The sequence below is a fragment of the Miniopterus schreibersii genome (genome assembly GCF_964146895.1).
Source record: "Miniopterus schreibersii genome assembly, chromosome: 19".
In the NCBI taxonomy this organism is placed as follows: Eukaryota; Metazoa; Chordata; class Mammalia; order Chiroptera; family Miniopteridae; genus Miniopterus; species Miniopterus schreibersii.
In genome coordinates this window covers 13,257,175-13,285,097 of record NC_138119.1, presented here as the reverse complement: position 1 = coordinate 13,285,097, position 27,923 = coordinate 13,257,175, and the positions used below count along the sequence as shown (strand labels likewise).

The following is a 27,923-nucleotide window of genomic DNA, read 5'->3' as shown; positions in this document are numbered from 1 at the left end:
GGGGGAAAAAACCAAAAGATGAAAAAGACCTGGTTCCCACCCCCAAAGAGCTCACAGTCTGGTAAACAGATACTTAATGCTGTTAGATTGTCTTCCCAAGACACCAGAGGTGCCTGGAGGAGGAAGCACAGAGGAGGTGACTCTGGAGGGGGCGCAGTGGGAGTAGTGAGAGCACATTTGGGTCTTGGAGGTTGACGGGGAATGTGATAGGCCAAGAGAGGAAGGTCACTCCTTCCCATTGAGCATGTGCAAAGGCCCGGATACATCAGAGTGTATTGCATTTTGAAGGTGTGTGAATGTAGCTCATTGTGGCTGGACTCTATGGCTTGCATGGGGCTGGAGAAGTGGGCAAGGGTCAGATCATGCAGGTGCCTTGCTTAGGGGGTCCACCTTTATCCTAGAGGCTGCAGATGCCATAGAAAGGCTTTAGGCAGAGAGGAGGCACAATCTGTGCTTCATTGAAACCATTGTGGAATCTACATGGCATAGCAGAAGGAGCACTGGAGCAGGGGGTCTAGGAAGCTCAATTCTAGCTCTAGATTCTATATCTGGACCTAGCAGCTGGGTGACCTTGGCCAAGTCTAGGCCTCGGTGTCCTGACCAATAAGATGAGAGAAGACTCTAAGGCCTGTCTCAGCTCTGATGTTCTCCACACCCACGACTGCCTCTCTTTTTGGCCCCCAGGCCCTTTGTTCTGTACTTGTCCATCCACCTCTGGCCACCTGACATGTTTCCTGGCTGTCCCACCATCCTCAGCAGCTGCTGGCAGCTGGAGGGAGAGGGATGAGTCCCCCAGGAAGAATGTGCACTCCTGCCCCCCTCCCTGTAGCTCACCGACTGCCTGGGGCCTTTTCCAGCCCTGCAGGAACACCTTTCCCCTGGCTCCACTCACCTGGCTCCCCACAGCTCATAGCCCTGCCCAGTGGGATTCTTCAGTGAAACATTCCCGGTGTCCAACCCCCCACTACATGGCCCCAAGTAAAAAGAGGCAGCTGATTTGGAGTCGCTGCCTGGAAGCCAAGGACATCTCTGTGGAGAGATATCAGTGCCTTTGGCCCATGCAGTCTTTTTCCTGAGCTCTGACCTGGGGTTTTAAAAGCTTAGCAGATCATCGTCTGCAATGGTTGCCTAGGACGCCCGGCATTCGCTCTTTCTGACCAGGGACCCCGGGAGCCACTTGCAGGAGGCCTTGGGAATGGCTGTGGGTGGAGGCAAGTTTGTTCTGCTACCTTTCAGCTATTGGTGTTGGTCCTAGAGCAGCCCTGGGCTGAGGAGTCCAGAGGAGCGGTGGCCTGGGGCTTCTGTTTTCCTAGGTCTTTGAGGAAAACAGATGTTATATTTAAATGCTTAAACAATGGGTTTTAAACAAATAAGTATCTGTTTAGTCAGTGGAATGAGGAAATTAAAGGTGACTCAGATTTCCCCCTTAGCTCTAAGTGCTATTTACTACCTGAGTGAGCAGACCTGAAAAGGAATAATCTTGGTTCTTCTCTCCTTGGGAGTTTGGCATGTTATTTCATTCATTCATTCATTCATTCATTCATTCATTCATTCACTCATTCATTCACTCATTCATTCACTCACTCACCCACTCACTCATTCATCAGGTATTTATTGAGTACCTGCTACTATGTGCCAAGCCTGTGTGAACTAATGGGGACAGAGAGACAAACGGGATGAGACCAGCAGCCCCCAGTCTGGGGTGACCACCCAGTGGGAAGCCAAGGTAGGACCTGCGGGGTCTCAGGAGCTTCAGCACAGGGAGTTTCATTCAGACCGAGAAGCTTTAGCCGATGACAGTCCTAACCCCTGTTCCCAGAAAACAAGGAAATAGAAATAGTGCAAGAGGGAAGAAATATGGGCAAGGAGAGTGAGATGAGGGTGGAGGAAAGAAAGAATGGCGGCAGAAGGGAAGCAGCAAACTTTCCCGTGAGAGAGCCCCTCCAGGCAGCCCCTCATTTCCCTGCCGCAGCTCAAGCCAGTTAGCGAGGTCCGAGGGAAAGAAAGGCCCGTGTTCTCTCTCAGCTCTGCTCTGGCAAGCTGGCTCACAGACTGCTTACTCCCTCTTGTGTCTCAGTTTCCCCATCTGTAAAATGAGGCTTTGGACTGGGGGATCTCAGAGATCTGCTTTGAACTAATATTCTGTGACCAGTGCAGGGACCGCAGATATGGGGCAGGGGCCCAGATCAAGGCCCTCTGAGTAGAAGACACGGTTCCTCAGATGGGGCCCAGATAGGGCCTGTGGGAGTCCCGTCACCTCCTTACTAGCAGGAGGTGCCTTCCACTGCTCTCCCAGCTGAACACGGAAGGTTCTGGGTCTTCATGTTTATGGACATACTTTCTGATGTGGACATGCTCTTCTTGCAGTTTCTTTCCTTTCTTTTTCTTTCTGTCGGTAAGGTCATTTGAAATGCTCAAAGTACAGGACTGCCTCCAGTCCCCTCAGATACTGTCCCGTATGCCTGGCCATGGGCTCTGTCAGACCACTGGAGCCCAAGGGTCACACTCCAAAGGCTTCCCTTACAGTTCATGCTTATTGATCTATAAAGAAGACAATGTTTTGTCAACACATTATTAGAATAGTTGGGGTTCCTAACTGTGTGACCTTGGGTAATTGCTTAAATACACTGAGCCTCAGTTTTCCCATCTACCAAATGGGAGTGGCTCTTCCTATCTCCCAGGGATCAAATAGGAAACTGCACAAGAAAAGGCTTCATAAACAGGAAAGCTCAAAACTGACGTCCAGGACAATGATTCAGTAGCAAATATATTCTGGTATTCAATCTTCTCCATGGTGATAGCCTCATCTGTGCTGAGAAATTCAAGCTGCAAAGGGTTAAGGCAGACTAAGCACATGGCTGAGATTGTCCATAATTGATGGAATAAACCTTAAAGGAGTGAAGTATAATTGCAGTTAATCCAGGCACTGTGACACTGCCCTGCTAAAAATAGTGTCTACTAATAATTGCTTTGATCTAGCAAAACGATGCCTGTCCATGAGCTTAGGAGCAGGGACCCTGGCAAAAGGTCTGCTAATAGCAGCACGGAGCCCTGCCCCTCCTACTATACAAAGTGGGTGTGGAAGCTGGGAGACTGGGGGCAGAAGGGCAGGGAGAGGCCCCAATTCTCTCACCCTATGGCAGCAAATGCTTTGTATATAGGGCGATCATATGATTCATTGCCAAACTGGGGCACTTTTGAGAGTATTACATTAATAATTAGTGCTCAAATTCATAATTACACTAGACAACAGGCATCGCTGGACTCGCCGAGGCAAACCAGGATATACGGTCCCCCTACGCAGAGATGTTTTAAGCTCCTGGGAACCCTTGGTAAGAGAGCATTTCCTCATTCATTATCTGGTCTTCCTCCCAGTAACTGTGGAAGGAAGGAAGGAATTTTACTCTCATAGAATGGATGTGAAAGATGGTGATGAAGCCAAACCAGTCCAGCTGTGGTCTGTGGCCTGACTTCCCTGGTGGCTGACCCAATGCAGGCAGAGGACAGCTGGCCAGGATCAGGAAGCTCTGTGTCTGGGGAAACAAATGGAACTCAAGGGAGAGAACCTGCAGCTCCGGTTTCAGTGGAGCAGCAGCAAAGGGGCCACATCGACCGGGAGCACAGGGCTCAAGTCCAGCAGAGACTTTGCCTGAATCTCTTCTGATCCTGGGCTTGGAATCAGAAGACTCCTGCACATAGTAGCTATGCGATCTTAGCAAATTGCATAATCACTCTGTGATTTGTCCTGTGGGGACAGTAATCTCTTGCTGCGAGGATTAAGTGAGATCCTATATAAAAATGGGTAGGCTCAGGGCCTGACATGTCCTAGGTCCTCAGTAAATCCTGGCAGAGTTTGGATCTGGAGAGAATTCCCAGAAACACCCTCCCTTAGGGAACGACCGGGGTCCTTTCACCTTAAAATAGCTCTAACTTGAGCTGTTGGGTGGATGAGCTCCTGCCTCGAGATCGGGACTGCTCCAGGTTCTTGGAGGAAGGAAGTGGGTAAAAGAAATACATGGAGAAGTTGAGAGATTCCTGATTCCCCTAGGCCATGGATAATCGACTGTGCACTGTGAAAGGCACTTTCAGGCCCCTTGACTCCCTTGAGGCTCTGCACAGGTGGGCAGCCCACGTTGGCCCAGGAACTTGACTTCTAGGCTCAGGGATGAGCTAGCTTGGGTGTGGGCAGGAGACATGGCTTGCATGGTGCCTCATTGCTGGAAGTGACGGCACCTCAAAGCAAAAGGTAGGCAACAGTTTGGTGCCAGAGAGCTAGTAAAGGAAAAAGAGACTTATAAAAGTGCCCCGTTTGTCCTATTAATAGCCCGCATTTGGGCTCCACCACTTCTGTCAACATCGTCCATCACATCCAAACAATTGAACAGCTTGTGCCAAATGTCTAGGAGTTAACAACTCAGGCTGGGCCGAGTTTCTGAAAAACAGTATTTTCACTTCTCAGGCAGCTCCGAAATGCCAGTTGTTCCATGCCAACTGGTTATTTTTCCAGACCATTTCCCTTTATTTATGTTTAAGCTTTTATATTTTTAAGCAAAAAGGAGATAAAGACCTTGGAGCAGGTAATTATTATTTCTGATTTGCCCTTGAATATTTCATATAAGAAATGTTCCCTCTCCAAACCTGAATTGAATATTTGCAAAGGGGTCGGGAAGCAATCAGACAGGGTCCTGCCCCTTTCAGGATCATCCAGCTGATGAACAGGCAGAATGGGGACATGGGAAAAACACTAGCCCAGCACTCCGACAACTTAGGACAATATTAGCCCTTTCTGTTACTGCTGTAAGGCCTTGGGTAGGACAAAGCCCCTCTCTGACCCTCAGTTTCCTTGCCTATAGGATGGGAGTTGGACTAGACAGCCTAGAAGGCCCCTTCCAGCGAAGCCTGTGTGTTGGGTGGAGCACTTGCTGTCTCACGTTTATTGGCAAGACTGTGGGTGTGGAAGCGAAAGGAAGGGGATGCTGTCCCTAGAATGCTGCTCCAGGAAGCCTGGAGACATGGCAGGGGAAACACAGATAGGGCTGTTCTTTATCTAGGAGGCTCCCAAGCAGCCTTCAGAGGTGTCTGTGGGGCCGCCCAGGCGATTGTTTGTCTCACCATATGGGATTTCTGAGCAACTTAAAATTTTCAGTTGACCCAAACACTGCCAGGCTCAGGGCATGATTTTTGCCCCGTGCAGGCATGAAGGTGCGTTTGCCTCCAGGCAGCAGGCTGGGAGTGGAGAGAGAGGTCCACCCTGGAATTCTCTGATGAGGTTGGAAGGTACTGGTGAGGCCACAGTACTGCTTCTGTGACAGCAGCAGCCTTCGGTGCAGACAGAGGCAGGGGCTGCAGGGAGAAAAGAGGAAGGCAAACTGGAGGAGGTGATCAGGCTGAGATGAAGGGGGGTTGGTGGGGATCGTCTGTAGGCCCCGCTTTGTGTCTTTAAAACCAACACATGCTTCCCTGGGGCTATCAGGTGATTGAATTAGCACTCTAATTTCAAGTTATGTCCATCCAAAGGTGGATTTACCAAGTCCATGGCAGTTGGTTGACCAGAGCTCCTGCAGAGAAGCTGGGAGCCTGGTGTGTGTCATGGGGCAGGATGGGGAGAGAGGAGCCCAGGACTGGGCTGGTTCATTTCTAACCAGAAACCCAGTGAGCACACACAGCTTTCTGCAGAGAAAATGATTTCCTGTTGTTTTATTGGTTTGGGGGCCAGATGGGTTTTAATAAGAGAAAAGAAAATGACTTCAAAGTAAGCCATCAGAAAGCACAGTTATTTGTTTCAAGCATTCTAGAATATTTAAGAGAACGGAGGCTTCTGCAAGCTGAGGAAATACGGGGACCATGATCTTGGTGAGGGAAGCAAGGGGATATTTGTAAGGAGAACTCCTTATGGTGACGGCACATGGAGCAGCCTTCTGGCAGGGCTCTGCCACCCCAGGGAGGGGTTCAATTGAGGTTAAGTGGTTCCCTGTCACTCAGGACCCCTAGCTGCCAGGATGGGTACTGGGACCAGGGACCTTCAGTAAGTGCCTCTCCCAGAGATGCAGGTGTGGGCTGGGACCTTCAGAATGAGATGCATAGTGACAGATGTTCATTCATCTAAGTTGGAGAAGGCTGCAGGGGCTTTTTGACACCACAGAGTAATATAATTGCTGACTGGCCAAGAGCACTTGTTCCACAAGCGAGGGAGCATGAAAGGTAATCGGGAGCAGATTGTTGGAGGAACAACTAGAGAGGCTAGAGGAAGGGTTTGGAGGTGACTTCCAGGGTAGGGATGTGGGCTTTTGGAAAACAGAGCTCACCTCCCCCCCCCCCACCTGAGGATATGTTTCTGCTGATTTAAAAGAGAGAGAGAAAGGCAGAGAGAGATAGAAAGGTAGAGAGAGAGAGAGACATCAATGTGAGAGAGAAACATCAATTGGTCGCCTCCTGTACACACCCCAACAGGGATCGAACCCGCAACCTAGGTATGTGCTCTGACTGGAAATCGAACCCGCAACATATTTGGTGTATGGGACGATGCTCCAACCAACTGAGCCACCTGGCTGGGGCTAGAGCTCACTTTTTGGGGACACCAGAGTGAGGCTTCACAGAGGTATTGGTTTAACTTTACTAGGGGCCAAGCACCTGAGAAAGCTGAAGCCAGATCCTTGAAAAAGTTTGAGCCTTCCCAAGTAGAGATGGACTGCCTTGAGAGGAAGGGAGTTCTCTGTCCCTGGAGGTAATCAAGCAGAGACTAGATGACCACATGCCAGGAATCTTCCAGAGAAGAGTCATGGCCCATTTAACTAGATAGATGGCTTTTAAATTTCCTTTTAACTCCAAGACTCTGGAGTTCCACTGCTTATGTGTGTGACTTTCTGTTCAAAAGCATCTCCTCAGGGCTGTGATGGTGGATGGTGGCCCCAACCTTCTGGGCTTCTTTCTTGTGCCCTAGAGCAGCAATTCTCATCCCTGGCCTGCATATTATAATCACTGAAGTATTTTTGTAAATGTCAGTGCCCAGGCCTCACCTGCAGAGATTCTGACTTAATTGTTCTGGGATGAGACCCAGGCCCCTCAGGTCTAGAATGGCCTGGGCTGTTGGTACCTGGCCAGTTTCCATTGCACCCTCACACTCCCCAGTGGGGTGGAGAGAGACAACCCCTCTGGTTTCATTCCATCCTGAGATAGAGCTGAAAAGTTTCAGGCTATATTTATCTTCCCACATTCATTCACCCAACACACATTTGTTAAGCGCTTACTTTGTGTCTGGAGGAGTCTTACAAGGGCCAGTTTGACTACCTTGGGAGCAGCAAGCACCCAACTGCCCTTAGAGAGACCTCCTTTTGTCTATTTCCATGTCCCACACTGAGCACAGTGCCTGGCACATGTAATAAAAAATTTGATCGACTCACATGGGATCTTTGCCGAGGTTGTAAGTGGGGCAGGAAAATAAGTGATAAGCAAGCATGCGCAGAGAATTCATGCTATACCGGTTCCCACCTGCCACGACCTTGTAAAGGAAACCATCTCCTTAATTGGAGTTATGTTTGTGGCCATAGGGGTGGCCTGTCTGACTTGACATTTTGGTGGCATGGTCTCCCAGATGACCTTTTTTCCTTCCTTGAGGCATCACGCAGCGGGAGAGCCAGGGCCTAGGGAGGATCATTTCCTCTTAATTGGTGCCCTGGTCATCGCGCTGGCTTCGCTCAGTTCAGTCACCATTACCAGGCCATTCTCCGCTCAGACCTGAATGCCCCTGTTATTAACTGCACACATCAGGTTCCATTTCCTCGGGAGTGACAAGAGTAGAGGGCCGCAGAGAAGTGCCCCAGGCCAACTTGACTTTATGAGTTTTATTTTGAGACTACTGGCTTCCTTCACTCCACAAACGTTTCCTGCCTGTTCCCCACATCAGGCCTGGTCTGGGCCACACGTGCAGTAGTGATGTTGACCCCCAGCCCTGCCCTCAGGTTTCACGGTGACACAGTTGGGCCCTCATCAGGGAGCAGGCAAGATGGGGCATTCATTGACCTGGAAGGCTGGGTCTGGGAAGATGTAGTTTTGATGACTGACATCCCATGTGTCGTGAGACTTGACGGGTGGAGAGGGCACAGACCTGCGGGTCTGACTTGCCTGGGTTCAAATGTCAGCTGGATCAGAATGTCCCGGACAGCATCTGGGACAGAGCGGATAGTGTGGGTGACTTCACCGTGGCTTCCCTGCACTGGGGAGATGCCTCATGCACCCCCCAGCCGCTGTGGGGGCGCGAGGCAGAGCAGAAGCTCCCAATAAGGTGACTCAGATGCAGGAAAGGCAGCAGGGATGTTCAGCCCCATCTCTAGTCCCTGGGACCTGGTAGAGATGTGCCCTTGCCCATACAGGGTTGTGGAGCACCCAGGCCTGGTGCTCAGCTCTGGTGGGTGCTGAGCAGGAGAAGGCCTTGTGACCTGTCACCTGCTAGCTCATGCGGAGAGTCTGTGGCTCAGTGAGTAGCATCTCATCTTGAGCTCAGAATGTAGGGTCAGGTTCAGCTTCAGCTGCCTGTCTAGGGTCACCTCCTCTGGTCACGCCCTGGTCATTCAGGAGCCACTTGCAGGTCTTTTCTCCATCCTGGGCTTCCCGTTCTTTTCTAACTGCCCCAGCCCGATTCCCCTCCAGGCCCTGCTCACCTGCCCCTTTGCCCTCCGGGTGGAATTCAGGCTCAGCAGGCGGGGGGTGGGGAGATCCCTGGCAGGTTGCAAGTACCCAGCGCAGGGTCTGGGCGGAACAAGTGCCCGGTAAATATTTATATGTGAATGGATGTTTGGCTCACCGAAGACTGCTAGAGGCGTCGTTCTGAAATACTGGGGAGTACCTCTGTAAATTGTTGCGACTCTAAAATGCTGATACTGGAAGTGCATTCAGCCCCCAACAGCTCGCCTGCACTGACATCTGTGCAGCAAGAGAAGGGGTGTTAGGCTACAAAGGAACATGATTTTTCCTTTGTGTGAAAACAGAGTAAGTTTTCTTCATATGCATTATTTTATTTCATGCTCCAGCACCTGTGAGTAAAGGGAGAGGAGGCCCTGTTGGACCTGGCTTTCAGAGAAGGAAACAGGCCCAGAGAGGTTAGGGACAGGTCCTGTGTCACACAGTGAGTGAGCAGCAAAGATGTCACTTGAATTTTGGTGTTTTGATCTTAAATGCCACATTATTTAGAAAGAGACAATGGCAATCTTCTTTGTTCTGTTGGAGGAGAAGCTGGCATGAGTGAGTTTTGCTGCTGACCTTTTCACACTCACAATTTCGTCATGTATAGAAGTGCTTGGGAAAGGAAAGGAAGGTTTGGAGTGTCCCTATGACCAGTGTTTGTCATAGCCAGTGTGTGCCAGTGCTATCGGCCATTAGGCTTAGATGAACTTCAGGGACTATTTGTTCCAAGAGTCTAATTTTACTGGGGGAACCAAAGCCTAGAAGGGTGAGATGTCTTATCCAAAGCCAGGCATTTTCCATGGAGGATCCCCCTGATGCCAGAGCCCTCTTGGTTATGAAGCATCCTGGGTTCTTGGAACTTATCTTGTCTCAGGCCCGTTGGAGATCCTTCTGAGGCCCCCGGGCCCACCCTCCCATCCCACTGTGACAGCTTCACCTGTTTCCCCTGCTCTCAAGTTGGACAGTCCAAGGATGCAGAGGGTCTGAGTGATTCCACTTGACCGTGAGTGACCAAAATAGGGTTTTGGTGGCTGGCTTCTGGTAAGAGTCAGGCTGGGCATCCTCCTGACACTCTGAGGATGCCAGGAGGTGCCATGACTGTACTTAAATCAGGCAGCTCAGCCTGGGAGGCTGAGGCCGAGCTGAGGGATGAGCCTGAGGGTGAAAGATGAGAGTGCATGGGAAGGAGCGATCATGAGAGAGGAGCAGCCTGAGAGTGGAGGGGGAAGAAAACAGAGGCTTGATGCTGCCGTGGAACCCTCAGGTTGGGGAGAGGAGCCCCTTCTCCACAGAGCACAGCAGCCAGGATTGTGGTCTTACATGCCAGTGGATTAGGGGCTGGTTTTAATTTGCATAGCATTAATTAGCAAGAGTATCTAATTAGGACAACCATTACCAAGTCGCAGTATTAAGCTGATGCTGAATATCAATCGATTTTGGAGCCTCTCCATGAAACCAAAGGAAAAGTTGACCTTATTAAACAAAAGATTTCTAAATCAGTTATTTCCCAATTGAATGCACAAAATGTATCTCTTAACTCAGCAAACACAGACTTTACATGGGATCACCTCTTTCCCTTTGGGGGTTCTGGCTAGTGACAAAATTCATCATGAATGGGCCACATATGTGTGCACGCACGTACACACAGACACACACACATTTTGGGGGTATCAAGCTTGGTTGGGGAAGGCCCCCGCACATGTCTACCTTGGTAAAGATGATATTTCACTTCTGTTTAGTGCCTCTCCAGGACTCTGCCTGCGAGCATAGTTTTCTGTTCCTTTCAAATGTTCCAAACAATAAAACTTCAGTGTGTCTGGGAAGATCTACCGTAATCATTACAGTTCTGGCCTGTCTTTGGAAGCCACAAGGCAGGCAGGAGAGCAATTTATACGGCTGGCGCAGAAGCCAGGAACACACTTCATCACACTCTGTAGCTTCAGGGGAGGAGGGCCTGCAGTCTGAGAGCCTCACTGCGGGAACTGGAGGCCGGCGGGGCACGGAGGGGGTGTTAGTGTGAGGGCAGCGTGGAACCTGGAGGCAGACAGGTCTGGAGGAATCCCGGCTCCTTCAGTCCTGACTTTGCCCTTTGTTGGCACATCCTTGGACAATTAGGTAATTTCTTGGAGCCTGTTTCCACCTCTGTAAGAGTGGGTTGGCGATGCCCACCTTGCATGGTAAGCCCTACAGTAGCGCTTTGTTACAGATGTTGTCAGCAGTGAGAAATCACAGATCTGTGAAGGGCTGGCTGATGGCCTGGAGTGGAACAGGGGCCACGTGAATGGGGGTATCTTGCGGTTCACCCTCTGACTCTGTGGCACCCCAGATGGCTATAGCCAGCCTCTACTAGAAAGACAGGAAGTCACCATCTCACACGGAAACCTAGTTCATTTGGAGGAAGGGGAGAAGCATGGTATATAAAAAAATCTGGCCTAGAGCTAAAATCTGGGCTGGTTGTGTGACCTTGGAAAAGTCATTTTATTAGTTTCTTTATTAATAAAATGGAGACACTATGACCTGGTCTGTAGGCTGAGGACATAAGTTAAATTGTGTAGTGGGCCTAGACTGGGACTTGGTACACAGTCAGTACTCAATAAATGGTAGGCAAAAATAAAAGTACTATTATTAAGTAATTCAGGAAGCACTTATTAAACAACTATTGTACTCAGAGCGTCAGAAGTGTTATGGTATCAATGTCGTGTTTCCTGGATTCTCAGTCTCTCCATGGTAGGAGTGTACAGACTTGTGCTGTGAATTGAGTACCCTGCCTGCCACTTTATAGTATGATACTGTGTTTTCACAGTCTTTTTTTTACAGTAAAAAAGTAAAAAGTTGAAAAATAATTGAAATATACCATATATACAGTTTTGGGGTCTGGGGTTTTCACTTGATATTATATCCTGAGCCTTTCCTCATGTCTTCAAACATTCTCTGCAGAAATGGTTTCAAGTGGCTACTTAGTGTTCCATCACTGGCTGTTCTTAAATTGACCCATCCTAATATTTTTGGGCATTGAGGAATAAATGGCTTAAAAATGACTCTTATCTGTTGAGATATAATTCCTAAGCATTCCTGTGTAGTAAGGATTATTGTTCTGTTATTGAAAAGTTCTGAGTTGCAGGGAAGAAGGGTTGGCCAATTGACCATAGGACCTCCTTCCTGCCCTATGAGTCCCTTTCGGCCCTTGGATTGGAGTGAGTGGGGCAGAGCAGGTGTGGCAGGTGCCCCCAGAACGTGGTGTATGGCAGCTAATTAGTCACCCCCGAGTCGCTGTCACCACCCACCCAAGAACCATATCAATTTCAAGCTCCATTGGAGTTCAGGCAGCAAAGAAAAGATGATAATTAAACATTTTACCAAACAGAAAACATTTCTAGTCCAGTCAGAATTCTTTGATGTGTTTTCCAGCTATTAAAACTGGTTGATGGCTTATTGTTTATTGACATGCAATAGAGAATGCAAGGAAATCTGTAAAGTAGCAAGTGTTCCAGCTGATCCAGTGCACAGCTCATTTCCCTACGGGGCTGGAGCTGGCCAAGGATGTTGCACCAGCCAAAACCACGAAGCAGGTAGGAGTTGCCTCTTATGTAAAGGCTTCAAGTTTTAGAACAAAGGGAAGAGGCTGAAAGGAGAGGAGACAGCATCTGGCCCCCTTTCCTTCACCTTCAAATGATGGAAATAGACTTGAATAATGATTTCAGTTAATTTCTGCCAAAAGAAATAAATTAGAAGTTGAAATGAGCAGCTGATCCCAAACCCCTCCCTGGGGAGGTATGATGCTCCCCAGACGCCTTCAGACCCCTTTGAGAAGAAAGTTATGGTCATTTCTGTCTCAAAAACATTGTGAGCTGTTCCCAGTTGGTTCCTATAGCGAGGTTTGTCTTATCCTGAAACAGTCTGAGTGTCCCTGGCCTGGGGCTTGGGTCATGTTTCAGGCATTGACTGGTGCTTTCGAAGACCAGAACCTTCTCCAGGCCTGGAACTGTGATCTGTTTTTCTTTGTGCCCATAATTGGAGCAGCACACCACCAGTCCCTGTACATGTGTGCCGAGTAAATTATTGCAGGCTGCTCTTCATTAAATTGTACACCATGACAGAGGCTAAAGGGAAGCGGCTTATGTTTAGATCATTGTCTGGACAGCGCAGAATGAAGACCTCTCCCCACAGCTGGATGACCCCACACAGTGTAGAAAGTCAGAGTTTGTGTATAAGCCACATGGTAGCTTCTGGTGGGCAGAGGCTCTCTAGAAATATTTTACAGTATCTAGCACACTGTTGGTCATCTAATAGGTGCTCAAGAAGTGAGAAGTGGTTGAAATTGTCATGAATGAAAGAAGCAATGAATGAATGACCTACCTTAGTTCTCCCTTGGATCCCTAAGTGCTCACCTGGCGTAAAGTGGGCCCCAGTAACTATCAGATAAATGAATGGTAGAGGGACGGACAGCACAGATGGCTGCTTTCATTCCATCAGCCTGCAGAGGGTGGTGGGAGCATGGATTTGGGCATGACTCTAGTGGTTGCCAAATTGGACAACACTACCCAACCCTGCAGATCCCAGCCACCTGTCACTCGGTCTCTGAAGGCTTTCTTGACAGTGAGGTCTCCCTCTCTTGACTTCCCCCCACCTCACCCCAGCTTTACTGTAGGTTACATCAGGCCTTTAATGATATCCTACCTTTGAAATGCCTTACATTATTGTCGTAAGCTGTCATTTGGGTCTGTTTACATGGACACTTCTCAGAGCACGTTTCTACTCTGTTTCCCTTTGGAGAGTGGGCCTGAGGGCTTGTGGAAGTGCTCTGACCTGGGAGCCAGAGGCCGTGGCTTTGAACTCTGACATGAGCCACTTACATCTCTGAGCCTTTGCCTTGATATCTATAAAGTTGGGATAGAGGCCAAGGGCTGTTGTGAGGATGAATGAGAATTAGTATGTGAAAGCACCTTGTAAACTGCAAGGTCTTTACAGAAATATGGCTCTGCCATGATCCCAGCTCTGGGAGCGCAGGGGCTGTTTCCTGTGTGGCGTCCGTCTCTCACGACACCCAGGCCACCTGCCTCTCATCTGCTACCTTAACTCAGGGCTAGGTTCCTGTCTTCCTCTGGGATTGGAAGCCATCTCTACTCCTTGGTTTTCAGATGCCAGGGAGGCACAAAGTCGTCCTGAATTTGTAGAGGAAGCAAAGTAAATGGCAGGAGTAGGTAACCTTTACATGGCCAGGCACTGGTCCCGGCACTTTGCATACACAAATTTCCTTTCTTTTTCACAGCAGCCATGAAGTAGGTTATCCCCATGTGGCATGTGAGGCAGCCGAGCACAGAGAGGACTGAATAGCCTGAGGTCACATAGCTAGTGGCTGTGCCAGGGTTTGGACCCAGTGGGCTGGCCCCAGAGCTGTGCTCCCAACCACGTGGGTCCTCTAAGCTGCCCTGGGGCTGGAAGGCTGCAGTGAAGACCCAGTAGCCCACCTGCCCCCCCCCCCCATCTTCCACAGGAGGGACCTTCAGGACACTTCTCCTGCCCAGGGCCCCTCTTTGCTCCTGTGTTCATCCCCCTTCTCTCTTCAGTAGCTCCTCTGCCATCCTTGTCTCCCTCCCTGCCCTTGACCTAAAACAGGAGATGAGAGCAGCTGCCAGGACATTCTAATTCATTCCTGAAAAAATTCTGCATGGTCAAAGATAGAAGGACCTCAGGAATCCTCTGGTTCAGGTTTGTTAAGAGAAAGGAGAGGCCTTGGCTGGCACAGTACTGATGCTCAAATCATATCATAGCAGCACCAAAAAAAATTATGTTCAGATGACTTATGAGCATGGAGGCAAAAATTCTGAACAACACATCAGCAAACTGAATCTAGCCACATATAACAAATATAATACATCACACCCAAGTAGAGTTCATCCCAGGGATGCAAAAATGATTTAAACCTAGAGAACAGAGGCTGGGGTGGGGAGCAGCTGCGGAGATGGAGCCGGCCCGGTGCCCAGTGTAAGGCACTTTCTGGTGACAGTCCCTCCTTTGCCCCCAGGCCTCCACCTTTACATGGCCTCAGAGTAAAATGAGACACCCCATTCCTGGCCCTCCATAATTCTCTCTCCATTTCTCCTGCAGGATTCCATGTTTTCGTTGGCCCTGAAATGCCTTATCAGTCTGTCCACCATCATCCTCTTGGGTCTGATCATCGCCTATCACACACGTGAAGTCCAGGTAGGTGCCCTGGCCCTTACCCTGCAGGCAGTGGCCATTTCTTTCGCCTCGCTAAGCCTGTCCTCACCCCAAAACCACTCCCTAAGCAGCTACTCGGATGATTTGATAAGCTGGTGTTCAAGATCGTGGCTCTTCCATTGGTTTGGACCCTCATGGGAGAGGGAATTGTGAGGCTGCCCTGTGGCTTTAGAACTGTGACCTCATCTTCATTGGGGGATCCCAGAGGCAACCGTGGCTTTATGATTTAGGGGGCAGTCTGCTCAGCATCCTCTTTAGTACCACTGTACTGTTAGAGCCCCTATGAGTTGCTTTGACTTTTCTCTCTTGCTGGATCCTCTCTGAACTTGAGCCATGGGATCCCCCCAGTGAGACAGAACTGCCTCATGTCCTACACACACACACACACACACACACACACACACACACACACACACACACACTCTGTACCTAATACCGCCAGGAATCTGCATTTCCATGTGGTGTAGACTTTACCCCCCCTGGACACTTGCAGGCTGGGAGGAGTCATTTTCCCTCTGGGTGCCCAGGAGTGACTTGGCCCCCAGAGAGACATTGGCCAGGCCTCCAGGGTGCACTTCCAGTTGGCTGACATTGGGAAAATTGTTCAACCTGGGCTGGAAAGGGCAGGCAAGAGTGAGCAGATCTGTGGCATCTTCTCCTTACAATTGGTCTCCCCTATCACCGGCCCTTCAGGATGACCTGCTCTGCAGGGAGCTAGGTATCCAGGTGTTTTTTGTCACACATGTGAGTCTGGATATAATCCTGGTCCTTTGGCTGGAGCAGCACAGATGGATCCACACCTGGGTAGCGGCAAGAGACTGACAAAGACCAGAACTCAGAGTCAGAACAACTGGGGTCAGGTCTCAGCCGTGACCTCTTCTCATGGGGTGTCTGGCCAGTTGTTGTGAGGTTGGAGTGAGGAGCATATGAGAAAATGCTCAGTAAACTCAGTCACCTTTTGTTACTCATCCTTTTAGGGACAGATGGGCTGTACAGACAGATGTGGGTGTGAGTGCCTCCTCCTAGGGAGTGCGTCTGCTTTCCTGCCAGATGTCAGGGGCTGCTGTGGCTGGCCTGGACACGGAGGCCTTGGCTCCAGGCCATCTCGGCAGGGCTCCACTCTATCAATGACCAGATGACATTAATCCAGAAGGCTGGGGCTATTTAGTCTCTGGAGGTCACAGGTGCTCCGAGAGATGTTGTGTGCTGAGGATTGACTGTCCTACATGCCACCAAGCAGCTTCCCTCCTGGAGCCTGAACTGGACAAAATATGTGGCAACCTAGAACACTGTCCAGTCAGCCCCAGAAAGGAGCCAGGAGTGTAGGAAGGAGTGACAGGGGCAGGAACCAAGACAGGACCAGGAGTCAGTCTGGGCCTCAGATCAGGTTTTACCCTCCCCAAACCAGTCAACGACCAGGGAGTCCCTCAGCCCCTCTCAGCCCCCATGTCCTTACCTGTAGGGAGTTTGTCTTACTATATATCACCCTGACCTATGTGGAAGATGTCACACAGGCCAAAGAAAATGGCAGGATCATAAAGATCAGCTAACAATGCAGGCTTGAGGTGGGGGAAGGAGAGTAGTTCCCAGCCACAACCCCACACTACGGTTCCTCTAAGCCTGACTGCTTCCCCTCTCCATTCCAGACCCATTGGGATTGGAAGAGCCAGGTGCCCCTCCTTCTGACTCTCTTGGGGTCCTTTTTCCCCACTCAGGGCCTGCAGCCTTAGCTCTCAGACCTGATCTGGCCCAGCTGCAGCTGTGACCTCCATCCTGGCCATGTTGCTGACAGGCCAACACCTAGCTGGCCATCCTTTGTCCCATCCTCAGCTCACAGTGAATCTTTGCTTTGTCCTAATTTTGGGCAGAGAAGGTGCTGTTTCAGTCATTGGTCTTGGCTGGCACTCACAGTTTGGAGAAACAAAGTGAAATAAGTGGTTTGGAATCCTGGCCCAGACACTTCAGCCTGAATGACCTGGAGTAAGTAACAACTTCTCTGGGCCGCGGTTTCCCCATCTGAAGTGTGGGAGTCATATTGCCCACTTTGCTTAACTCTTAAGAGGGTTGGTAACAGGAAAGAGTCCAGAAATGAAAACTTCAGTCCCTTTCCTGCCCCACTGCTTCCAGCTGGGCCTTGTTCATGTACAAGCTGGGCCCACCAGATGGTCACCGTCACGACTGCCTAGTGCTGGCAGGTGGCTGGGCTTCCTCTCCACGCTGGCCCGACCCTGCCTGCACTCTCAGCTCCATCACCCAGCCCCTTATCCTGCTTGACCCACGGTCTCATGGGAAGTCACCAGTGTCTGGCTCCCTCCGGGCCTCTTACTTTTCCAGTCAAGTTCTTTCCGGACCTTCTCCTGCCAGAGGGAAATGGGAGTGGTTTGGGCCCAGATTGTCATGGGGGGGGGTGGCGGGGGAGGCAGGATGGGCTTGCTCCTACACCTACATCCATTGTAGGCACCTCAGCCGGCCATACTGTAATTTTTTGTTCTGTGTTCCCCCCCCCCCCCACCTCAGGGACAATGATGCCATTAATCTTTTCGTTTCTAGGGACTCGGTGTCTGACAAAGAGCTGGTGTTCGCAGTGCATGTGTTGAATGAAAGGGGGCTGGATTCAAGATATCTGGTTTCCAAAGCAATTTAGACCATTACTTAGTTCTGTGGTCTTGGGCTTCAGTTTCCTCATCTGTTAACTGGGGCTCCTAAGCCCCCCCAATTCTGTAGTTTTCTGACTGAGGTCTGGTGTGCGGCCAGCGGGGTCCTGCTTCCTGAGAGAGGGCGGACTGCCAGCACTTGATCAGAGCGGAGCCTGGGAAGCACATTCGGTAGGGAAAGGCCAGCTGCTGCGCATCTGGTGTGAAGTGGGGCAGGGACAGGGGGTGGCTCATTGCATCCCCGGGGTGATGTCAGGGCAGTATTTAGGCTCTGCTCACCACTTCTCTCATCCATACCAGCTGCTGGTCACTTGGCTAAATTTTAGCAGGGACCAGATGACCATGTCTCCACCTCCCCTGCCCCTGCCCCAGATGCTCATATCCAGGCTCCAGGCCCTGGCTCTGCACATGCATGATGCTAGGGAACCTTCTAGAATAGAATTCTTATTTGTTAGTTTGGGCAATTTGTGTTTTCAGAAAGATTCTGAAACATTATTGGGTAAATCTCAATCAAACTCTGGCTTTAAGTCAGAAAGTCTCCAGCTCGAAAGGCCCTCTGAGGTCACTGGGTGTACCCCTCCCTGTGCATGAACCCCTTCTACCTCTGCGGGCCTGCCCATGACGGGGAGTCGCTGCCTTTGAGGGAAGCTGTCCCTCAATGGGCAGCACAAGGTTTTAGAAAATCTACCCTCCCACTGAGAGAAAATGGGCTTCCCTAGAATTTCCACTCAGCTTGGCTCTGGAGCAGGGAAAGCAGGTGCCCATGTGTCCTGCGAGGCAGCCTCCGACGTTTGAAGATGACCAGCCTGGCTCTGCTTGGTCTTCCCTTGTCTCACTGGTGTGGAGCATGGAGCTTTCAAAGGCTCAGGCATCTGTTCTTCTCAGGCCAGTGTGTCCTGGAAAGAAATGAAAACACAAAAAATAATGATTTTGTTTATTTACCCAAACGTTGAAAACCTTACTCTCCCTTGGAGAGTCCATTTATTCCTGTGATTTGCCAACTCCCAGATGGGCAGTGGCAGCAACCGCCCGGGCTGCAGGCTCACGTTTTCAATGCCATTGGCATGTCCTTGGCTCAAGGCTTAAAACACAGAACTCTTTTTGCCCCCCAAATCCTCCCTCCCCTATTCTTTGATTACCCATCTGGCTCATTCATTCAACGTATACTTATGAGGGTCTCTTCTGTGCAGATCTGGGACAGGAGACCGATTCTCTGTGCTGGAAACTCTGAAATCACCTTTGCTTCTCCAAAGGGTTGTCAACCTTCAGTAAATCTATAGCTCTAATTAATGTCTCTGGTGTCATCCTGGAGGGCAGGATAGCAGGTGGCTGAGAACTATTTTAGTGTAGCCTGGCTTGGTTCAAATCTTGCTCTTTGACACATTCTAGTGTGTATGGTGAACTTTTAGCAAGTTACTTAATCCCTTAGTCTATTTCCTTCCTGCAAAATGGGACTAATAATAGTACCCATCACAAAGGGTTGTTGTGCAGATCGAATTAAATAATATATGCAAAACACCTTAGCTTAAATGAGGACCTGTTTGCCTGGCAGACAGGGTGGGAAGGATATCCCAGGTAGAGGTCTTCAAATAAACAACTGCCCAGAGATGGGAAACTGGAGCTGCATTTGGAACACCTCTAGGACCAGGTCCTGAGCAGTGGGGCGGGCCTACTATGGAGCATGGGCAGGACAAGCAGGAACTTGCCTGTTTTGCTGAAGGGTTTTGGCACTGTCCTGTGGGCAGCAGTGGAAATCATGGAAGGGGTTCAAGCCGGGGGCTGGGGAGGAGGGGGTAGATGACCAGATCTGCATTTTAGCTGCAGCATGGCAGATGTTGAAAAGGCCAATGTCTGAGGCAGGAAGACCAGCTAGAAGCATATTACCATAGTCCAGAAGCATGTCACCATAGATGGTCACTCCTTGAACCAGGACGGGAGGAGAAGCGGGACATGAGAGATGTTGAGCAAGTGGAATCGACCAGACTTGGTCACCAATTAGGATTGTACTGTCTGTAAGAAGAGGAGTCATCTAGAAGTCACATGAGTAACTCAGTGGCCGGGAGTTCCATTTATTAAAATTGAAACCACAGAAGGAAGTCGGGTGGGGAATGATAACCAGGTCATTTTCGGGCATGTTGAGTTTGAGGTTGGGGGGTGGGCATCCAGCTGCCTCCAGGACAGTGACACAGAGGCCAGGCCTGGATAAGCAGGGGGCAGTGAGATGAGAGGAAGACACAGGACAGATCCCCGGAGGGATATTTTTGAGGTGAGAAGTGGGAGGAGGAAGAGGAGTCCACAAAGGATCTGAAGAAGGAACAGTCAGGGAGGTCAGAGGAGACCCAGGGGCAGAGAAGGGAGTGTAGGGTATGCCATGGGGAGGTCAAGGAGTTGTATTAGGCCTTGGGGAAGTCATTGCGCCACTCCTCAGTGCAGTCACTGGGAGTGGCAGTCACAGGGCAGTGGTGGGACAGGGGAACCAAGTTGGAGGTGAGGAAGTGGAGACGGTGAATACTGGCCAGTCTTCTAAGAAGTTTGGCTGCGAATGGAGGGAAGCCAGGGTGGGAGCTGGAGAAGACACGGCTCTGAGGGGGTGATGGTTGATTCGTGTATGTAGAGTGGAGAGACTGCATGTGTCCATCAGCTGTCAGAAAGGAGCCAGTTGAGAGAGAGAAGTAACCAGTTCTGGTCTAGGAATATACAGAAAGGGAAGGGATCGAGCGCCTCAGGCACGAAGTGTCCCAGGTCAGAGCCTGGGAACAGGGGTGGGAGAAAGGATGGGAAGGGCAGTGCAGACACTCTCACCTCTGGAGGCCCAGAGAGAAGACTGTACGTCCTTAATGAAGCTGCGGGGACAGGAAGTTGCAGGACAGTGCCTGGCACATAGCAGGTGCTCAACTAGTGTTTGTTGGATTAAATTGGAGGGACTGCTGTGAGCCTAGGATAGGACATAGTTCAGTGGTGGATGTCACATGTTCCGTGTGTGGATGGAAACTTTAGAGACAATTTCCATTTGTGGTTATCGGCTGCATTGAAGGAAGCCTTCTCAGCCTGCATGGTCTGAAGACATCAGCTCCTTGGCCCAGGCATGCTTCCCAGAAATGAGGAGGGAGCTCCGAGCGCCTAGGGTGACTCCAGGACCGCAGGGGTGTAGAGCTTGATAGGAAAATTCCAAATGGTGGCCTCGTCTGCTAAGCTCGCATCCATCTCCTCTCCACTCTAACAAACTCTCCCTGGATAGATGTCCGCACACACAGGAGACTGGAAAGAGGGAGTGCGTTCCAGGGGACAGTGCCTGGGGGACCGCTGTGCATCAGCCGAGGACACCACCCACCCTCCTACCAGCCGGCCTGCACCGGGTGAGGCTGGAAAGGAAGGAGGAGGGAGAGGAGGGGTAGCAGCTCAGCCTCGGCCACAGCCCGCACAGCCCGCACAGCCCGCACAGCCCGCACAGCCCGCACAGCCCGGGCACCCTGGGGCCTTGTCAGACGAGCCTTCGAAGACAGAAAGCCGAGAGGCTGGCACGTTAGCAGCTGCCTCAGTGATGATGACGTCACCTTATCTTGTCTAGTGCTTCATGTATTTTGGGGTGTTCTCACATATATTATGAGACCTTTTGGCTGCCTGACGTCACCTCCCAGACTTTCAGGCTTCGGCATAGATTTTCCTGCTCTTGGAGCCTTTCCGGCCACCCCCACGCCCTGAACAAAGCGCCCCTTTCTAGGAGGTGGCTGGGCATCGGCCCCGGCCCCTGACCCTGCACGTCTCGAGTGGAACTGTAAACACTCAGTGTTGCCCACGCCTGCCCTGGCTGTGTCCATGTGGGGGGACCGACGGGGAGAGAGCACCCAGCACATAGCAGGGATTCAGTAAGTGTAAGCGAATGGATGGGTGACAAACCTGGGCCAGGTGGGGCAGGTTTATTACCCCTCAGCTACAGGAGCGAAAACTGGGCATGTGGCTGAGAAACGGGTCTGAGAAGGCCTGGCGTCTCCCCTGTGCTTTTACCTCATAAGGGGTCTCTGGTCTTGTGGACTGTCCCTGCGAGCTGGCCATGCCACCATGACCCTCCCCGCTGCCTTCTTGTTCCCTCTTGTTGGCCAGCCTTCTCCACCCGTGGATCTGCTGCTGGCCATGGATTGCCATGGTTACCATGCCAGCCCTGGCAGTCTCTGTGTGACATTTTGCTTTTATTTGCTAAATATTTAAACATGTGGGTTTAACTCTTTCTGCCTCAAAGGGGGCTTCCTGCCCCATTGCCCTTTCCTGTAGGTGTGAAGGCCTCCTGCTGCTGTTACCAGGCCACCGAGTCTCACGGCAACCCAGTGATGTGTGCCAGGTGTCGTAGCAAAGCCAGGTTTCTCAGCTGCCCGCGTTGACTTTTGGTTTTGTCACTTGGAAATGTCATCCTGTGCCATGCTTCTCAACAGGGCGTGTGCAGTGTCTGCTAACAGGTGTGAAAACTCCTGCCCTGGCATGTTGAGACTTGCCCCAGCAGGGAGGGACAGCCCTGGGCCTCTGGAGTCAGCCTTCGGGCTTTACTGATTTCCAGGCAAAGGATGCCTCTTGCCAAGTCCTCTAGAAGCTTCCTTGGCTCCAGGAGTCCAGGATGTTAGAGGTGTCCTCCGCCCCTGAGCACTGGCAGGGGCAGAGGGGAAGCTGATTTCGGAGGAGTCAGTGTTTGTGAATGGGAGGTCGGTGTTGCCTCACTTCCCACTCTCCTCTGCTGCTGGCTCAGAAGAGGGGCTGGGAGGCTCAATCTGTGTGTTGCCTTGGAAACCACACACTGTCCTCACCCTGGGCCCTGTGAAGTGAGGGGGGTGGCACACCTCTCAAGAAGCTTCTGCTGTAATTCAGGGATACAAGAAATCACCCTCCCAACATGGGCAGCTAAGTGAATGAAAGGGTTCTGGGAAAAAATACCCTGCTGCTTGTCCCACCTGTGGGGCTTCTGCCCAGAAGCCTCTGTCACCTTTACCTGGTACAAGGGGCCTGTGGCTTGTCCGTCTGGGATGCCAATCACTGTGTGAGCGTGGACTAACTACTTCTCTCTCAGCCTCAGTTTTGTCATCTGTGTAGTGGGCAGTTTGGACCAGATTCTCTCTGGAGCCTCTGATTGTATCCAGGATTCCATGTCTGAAGGATGTTCAGTGATCAGGAAAGAAAAAAATGAGGGAGAGTAGCTGTGAATATTTTTTGCTAACAATGGCAATACAGTTTGTATTCAGGAAGCCTTTGTGGGGGGTTGTCCAAGCAACCTTGTCCCTTCTCCTAACTGCTTGGCCTCTCTACCTTGCAAGGGAGCCAGCTATCCCCTTAATATAACCTTGAACTTGAAACAGTAAATAATCAAAAAGAGAGTTCTTAGGCTCCAACATCTTAAAGTTTAAAGGTGACTCTTCTGAGACTCTTGCAAATATAAACTGGTCAGACATCTTCAAGCTTTTAGGATAATTAAAGTCAGTGACTGAGCTCCCTTCCTTAGTGCTGAGTTCCAACCTCCTTCCATGAATACAAACTCCCACTTCTCCAAAGTCACCAGGAAGCAAGTGTCAACTTAATAGAATATTCTGTCTCCCTGAGAGTTCCAGTAAAGACCCGCCGTGGCTTTTTTAGTCAATTCATTCTATTTTGTATTGTTTTTGCTACTATTTTTAAATGATGATCTTGTCCCCACAGCAGCAGTTCTCAATCAGGGATGGGCATCACCTCCCCTGTGCATGTCCCTGCCCCGCCGGCTAGTGAACCCCACTGCTGGGGATGTGTGTTTTGAAAGCCCCACAGGGAGGGGTTCCAGTGCATCCACCTGATGAACATCACGCTCCCTTATAGGCTCAGGGAGGGCCGCCTCTTCTCTTAGCCATTTTTGTGGCCGTCCCTGCTGTGCCAACAAAGGGTCTTGTACATAGTAGGAGCTCAGTGATTGTAAATCTGGGCTGAAGATAAGTGACTCTCACCCAGCTAGTGTGGCTCAGTGGTTGAGCATCTACCCATGCACCAAGAGGTCACTGGTTCAATTCCTGGGCTGGATCCCCAGCAGGGGGTGTGCAGGAGGCAGCCCATCCATGTTTCTCTCTCATTGTGTTACTGTTTCTTCCTCTCTCTCTAAAATCAATAAAAACATATTTTTTTAAAAAGATAAGTGACTCTCTGAGGATTTGGGAAACTGGAGGCATTGTAGAATGTTTAGTGTTTGGAGGCTTCTTTACGATTATTGCATTGTACTACCAAGAAAATTTGGATAGTTCTAGTCTACCAAGGAGGGGGTCAGCACTGTAGGGAGCTGGGGGTTGCCTTCTCAGGGTAGCATTCCAAGCCCATCAGCACTGGGATGCTGCTCTGGGTTCCCGGCTTTTGCTCCTGATCCTTGCAGGGCTAGTCTCCTGTAAGCCCTGGCTGCCTGGCCAGGCCCCAAGCTGTCTGGTCCTTTCTTCCTCCTGCTCTCCAAGGGGCTAGTTCCTGTTTCCTGTGCCCACTCACTGGTCACCTAGAGCCATAGTGCCCCTGCCAGTAACCTAGCCCTCAGGACCACATCTGACTCCACGGGCAAGACAAGGCTGCGTGGTTTGCTTCTGGTGTTCCCCTTAGACACTGAGCCTTGAGCTGCAGGTGGCCTGGGTGGGCCAGGCTTCAGCAGTCCCTGATGAAACACCCCAACTTCCCTGGCATATTTAGGAGCCCTGTCTCAGCCCTGACCCCACCGGTCTACGCAGGGATGTGAGCTGGTCAGTACAGAGGGCCACCTACCTGCTTTTCCATTCCCTTACTGTAGTCAAAGTCAACCGGCACCTTTTGGTTTGCATAGCAGCCTGCTAGCTCACATTGAGTCAAATGTTCACTAAAGCCCTCTGTGTTCTTCACAGAGCTGCTAAGCCACAGGCTCTCCCACCCATCTCCTACCCTTGCTTGTACAGTCAGCTTTTGGGGACAAGAGCTGCCCCTTTTGTTTGTCTCTCTTGGTTTCCCCGCATTCATTTCAGCCCTTCATTCTAGTCTGTCTGGGTTTTTAGCCTCTCACTCAGCAACACGTGTTTGGGCCTCCCAGCTTCCTGTCCTCCCACATTGGATGAGCCTGACAATGACAGCTTCATCCAAAGCCTCGATACAAATGTGGAACCAGAAATGGACTCTAAGGAAGCCAACTTCCTTTTGTTGGATTAAAGACAGGAGGAATGGAGAAAAAGAAATTCAAGGACTTGCAAACCTTTCTCATTCTAAACATTCTGTGGCCTCCCCTTAGGCTGTGGTTACACGCTCCCTCCCTCCGCGCTCTGGTGCAGGATGGAGCAGAGTGAACCCCATCTTTGTTCCGCTCACGGTCTGTGAAAGTGGATGAAGTGGGTGCTTGCCCACCAGGCAGAACTGGGGTGTCGCAAATGTTGCTCCTACAGGCTGTGTCTTAGAAGAGCATTGCTGCATGGCCACCTGTCCCCGTGGCTCCAGCATTCCCAGAGCCACTCTCAGCCACTGCTGGTGTGGCCGTGATTGTTCACCTGTGGCACCACTGGCCACTGCCACAAACAAGAGATCAGTAACTAGTCACAAGGGAGCTGTCCACCAGGTACCGAACAGCTGGAGCCTCAGTACCATGAGGCAGGCATGCCCCTGACACTGCTGTGTTAGTGACCATGGGCCCTGCCCCTTGCTCCTCTCGGTGCCTTCATTTGTGCAACCTGGGCAGGGAGCTGAGTGCTCTCCAAGGCTCCTTCAGCTCTCTCTGGTGCCTCTTGCTAGAATGTGCTAGAAACCTTATTGATTTGAGAGCAAAGAGAAATGACCACTGCTGGGTGTGAGTGTGGAATCGGGGTGGGGGTGGGGTGAGCAGGGTGATATTTGCCTTCCTGCTGCAGTTAGAAATAGAAACTGTTGTCCACCTCCCCTGAGAACTGGACAAAAGGTGATTAATTCACTCGACACAGAGCTATTGAAGGTCTGTTCTGAGCCGGACACCTCAGGGACGGCAAGGTCCCTGCCCTAAACGGGCCTGTGACCTGAGGGGGAGATAAGTGCTCATTTTCCCACCTTGGCTGCCCAGTGCTGAGAGCTGCACTGTGGAACAAGGGTGAGGGGGCATAGCGAGGGACTCCCCTTGGATAGGAACGAGGCGCCTGCTGTGCAGGGGCTTTGAGATGGGCCTTGACAGCTGGGCAGAGTCCTCGCAGGTGCAGGCGCAGGTGCAGGGGGTGAGGGTGCTTCAGGGGAAGGGATCTGTCTGAGCAGATGTGGAGAGCCGGGAAAGCTCTGAGCTTCTGGGAGATGGGAGGGAAGCAGTCGGCCTAAAGGCAGGGGTGAAAGTGAGAACAAAAAGGGAGGCTGGAGTCAGATCCTGGCCAGCTGGAGCAGGAGAGATTAGGGCTCCATGTCTACAGCAGTAGCTGCATAACTGTTAGGAGGGGCTCAGGGATGGCAATCTGATGGGGGACAGGGAAGTCAGGGGACTGATCCCCAAGTTGTGTTAGTAGAGCATTTTCCGTAGGATTGAGGAAATATCACTAGTCAGTAGTAAGACCAAAGGGTGGGCTGGGGTGTGGAGACTGGTGGAAATGATGGCAGAGGCCCACCCCCTCCCCAGTCTGGGCACCTGCTTTGACTTTAAAGCCCAGGGTTGATTGGGCTGGAGGAAATGCTGAAAAAAATCTCCTTCCTTGGGGGATCTTTAGTAGTAAAAATGACAGCCACCTGGTACACTCTTGTTCAAGAGTGAGAGGAATGAAAAAACCCTCCTCCTGGCCCCAGAATCTGAGCGTCTGTGATCTCATGGATGGAACATGAGCCGCCAGGACCAGGGCCTGTAGGAGCCAAGCTCGTCTCGCACTGTTGGATCTTTTGAGATGTTTAGCAGGGAACTGAGACTTTACAAGAACCTCAAGATTTTACAATACTGTTCTTTTCTTATTGTTCCCAAGCCGAGCCTCCACCTAAAATATTCCATTCCCAGGTGTTCTTGGTGACTGAGTCCCCTCCAGTAGGGAGTTTGGTTTTTCCTTGACCTACAGCATCCGACTGCAGGTTTGGGGAGGGGCCTGGCCCGAACAGAAGGGCCACCCTCCCAGAGGCTTGGCTGTTGCCTGAGGGAGCAGTGATGTCACTCAAGACTGGAGGGGGGGTGTCTCAGTTTGTAGTGGGCTAGACAGGTGCACATGCAGGGGAGAGGTGGGAGGAGGAGAGGAGCTGCCTGTGGCCTGTGAAGAAGCAGCTGACGTCACACAGGCAGCACCCGCCTGTGGCTCACGCTGCTGTTGGCTCTGGCAGGAGCGCTTCCCAGCAGCGGCCCTGAGTCAGTCTCTCCTTCTCTCGGCTTCTTTTCGGGCCTCTTATCAGCATGATCTGAACCCGCTTCTTTCCACCTGGCTCTCCTTTCTCTCTCGCGTCTATCTTTCCTCTCTTTCCTATCTAACCCCGTGCGCCTGTTGCTCTGGGCCGGCTTCATGTGTGTGGCTTGCAGGCTGAATCGACAGGGCTGAGTTTTCCAGCTGGTCCTGCCTGGCTCTGGAAAAAAAGAGGAGGACAGTGAGCGACAGGATCGCTTGGAGCAGAGAACATTCTGATCTGGATGAGCTTGCAGGATAAATTTAGTTCCCAGGGCTGGTGCAATATTCTAATTTGGTGGGAGTCCTCGGACACTCATGGCGGGGAGTGGACGTGTCTTCCCTCACCTGCCTGGTCCACTTGGGGGGCCACAGGAAACTCAAGGTTTACCACCATTAGGCAGAAGCGCAGTTTCGGCAGCCCTGACCTGACACAGGATTTATTCATCTGCCGCCAAATTTCCTTCCAGCCCCTTTCTAGCTGTTTGCCGTTCTTGAAGCTTCTGCATTTTTATGGCTGGCGTATTTCAACATGGAAATCCAGATGAATAGTCTGTACCAGCTGTGCTCTCATGTTCTTAGGATCAAATCAATAAGGAGTAAAATATTCATTGGGACTTTCTGAGAAAGACGTGAAACATGGCACAGAGTGGAGCATTTTCGACTCAGAATCAGGAGTTTGAATCCAGTTCTGCTGCTAACAGGTGACTCAGGCATATCACTGAGCTTCCCTGAGCCGCTTCCCCCTCCGTGTAGGGGGATCCCAGTGGCCACAAAGGCGTGCTGTGCACCAGCTACAGGAGTTGGGCGAAGGGCTCCCAAGAGCCTGGCGCAACAGGGGCCGCTAATGTTTAATTGGGGACCCTCCTTGCCAAGCTGATCGCTGCTGCAAAGCCTCGCCCCCCGCGCATGGCACGGCGCTCCAGCTCGTACCTGCTGGAGGCAACCACTGGACACCTGTAGCCCCTTTAGATGAAGTTTCTGGGGCCCCCGCTGACCATTCCCACGGTCCTTCCTTAGCTGGTGGTCAGGAATTCTCCCTGGGGGCCTCCCTTCCCAAACC

At 51.1% G+C, this 27,923-nt stretch overlaps 1 protein-coding gene across 3 annotated transcripts in view; it reads left to right on the top strand.

Annotated features, from left to right (window-relative positions):
- KCNN3 (potassium calcium-activated channel subfamily N member 3) overlaps positions 1 to 27,923 on the top strand; it is a 125,475-nt gene that overhangs the window by 26,868 nt on the left and 70,684 nt on the right. For all 3 annotated transcript variants that reach the window (XM_081120996.1, XM_081120997.1, XM_081120998.1), the window contains exon 2: positions 14,788 to 14,883. In XM_081120996.1, coding sequence (XP_080977122.1) covers positions 14,788 to 14,883 — 96 coding nt within the window. The remainder of the gene's footprint in view (positions 1 to 14,787; positions 14,884 to 27,923) is intronic.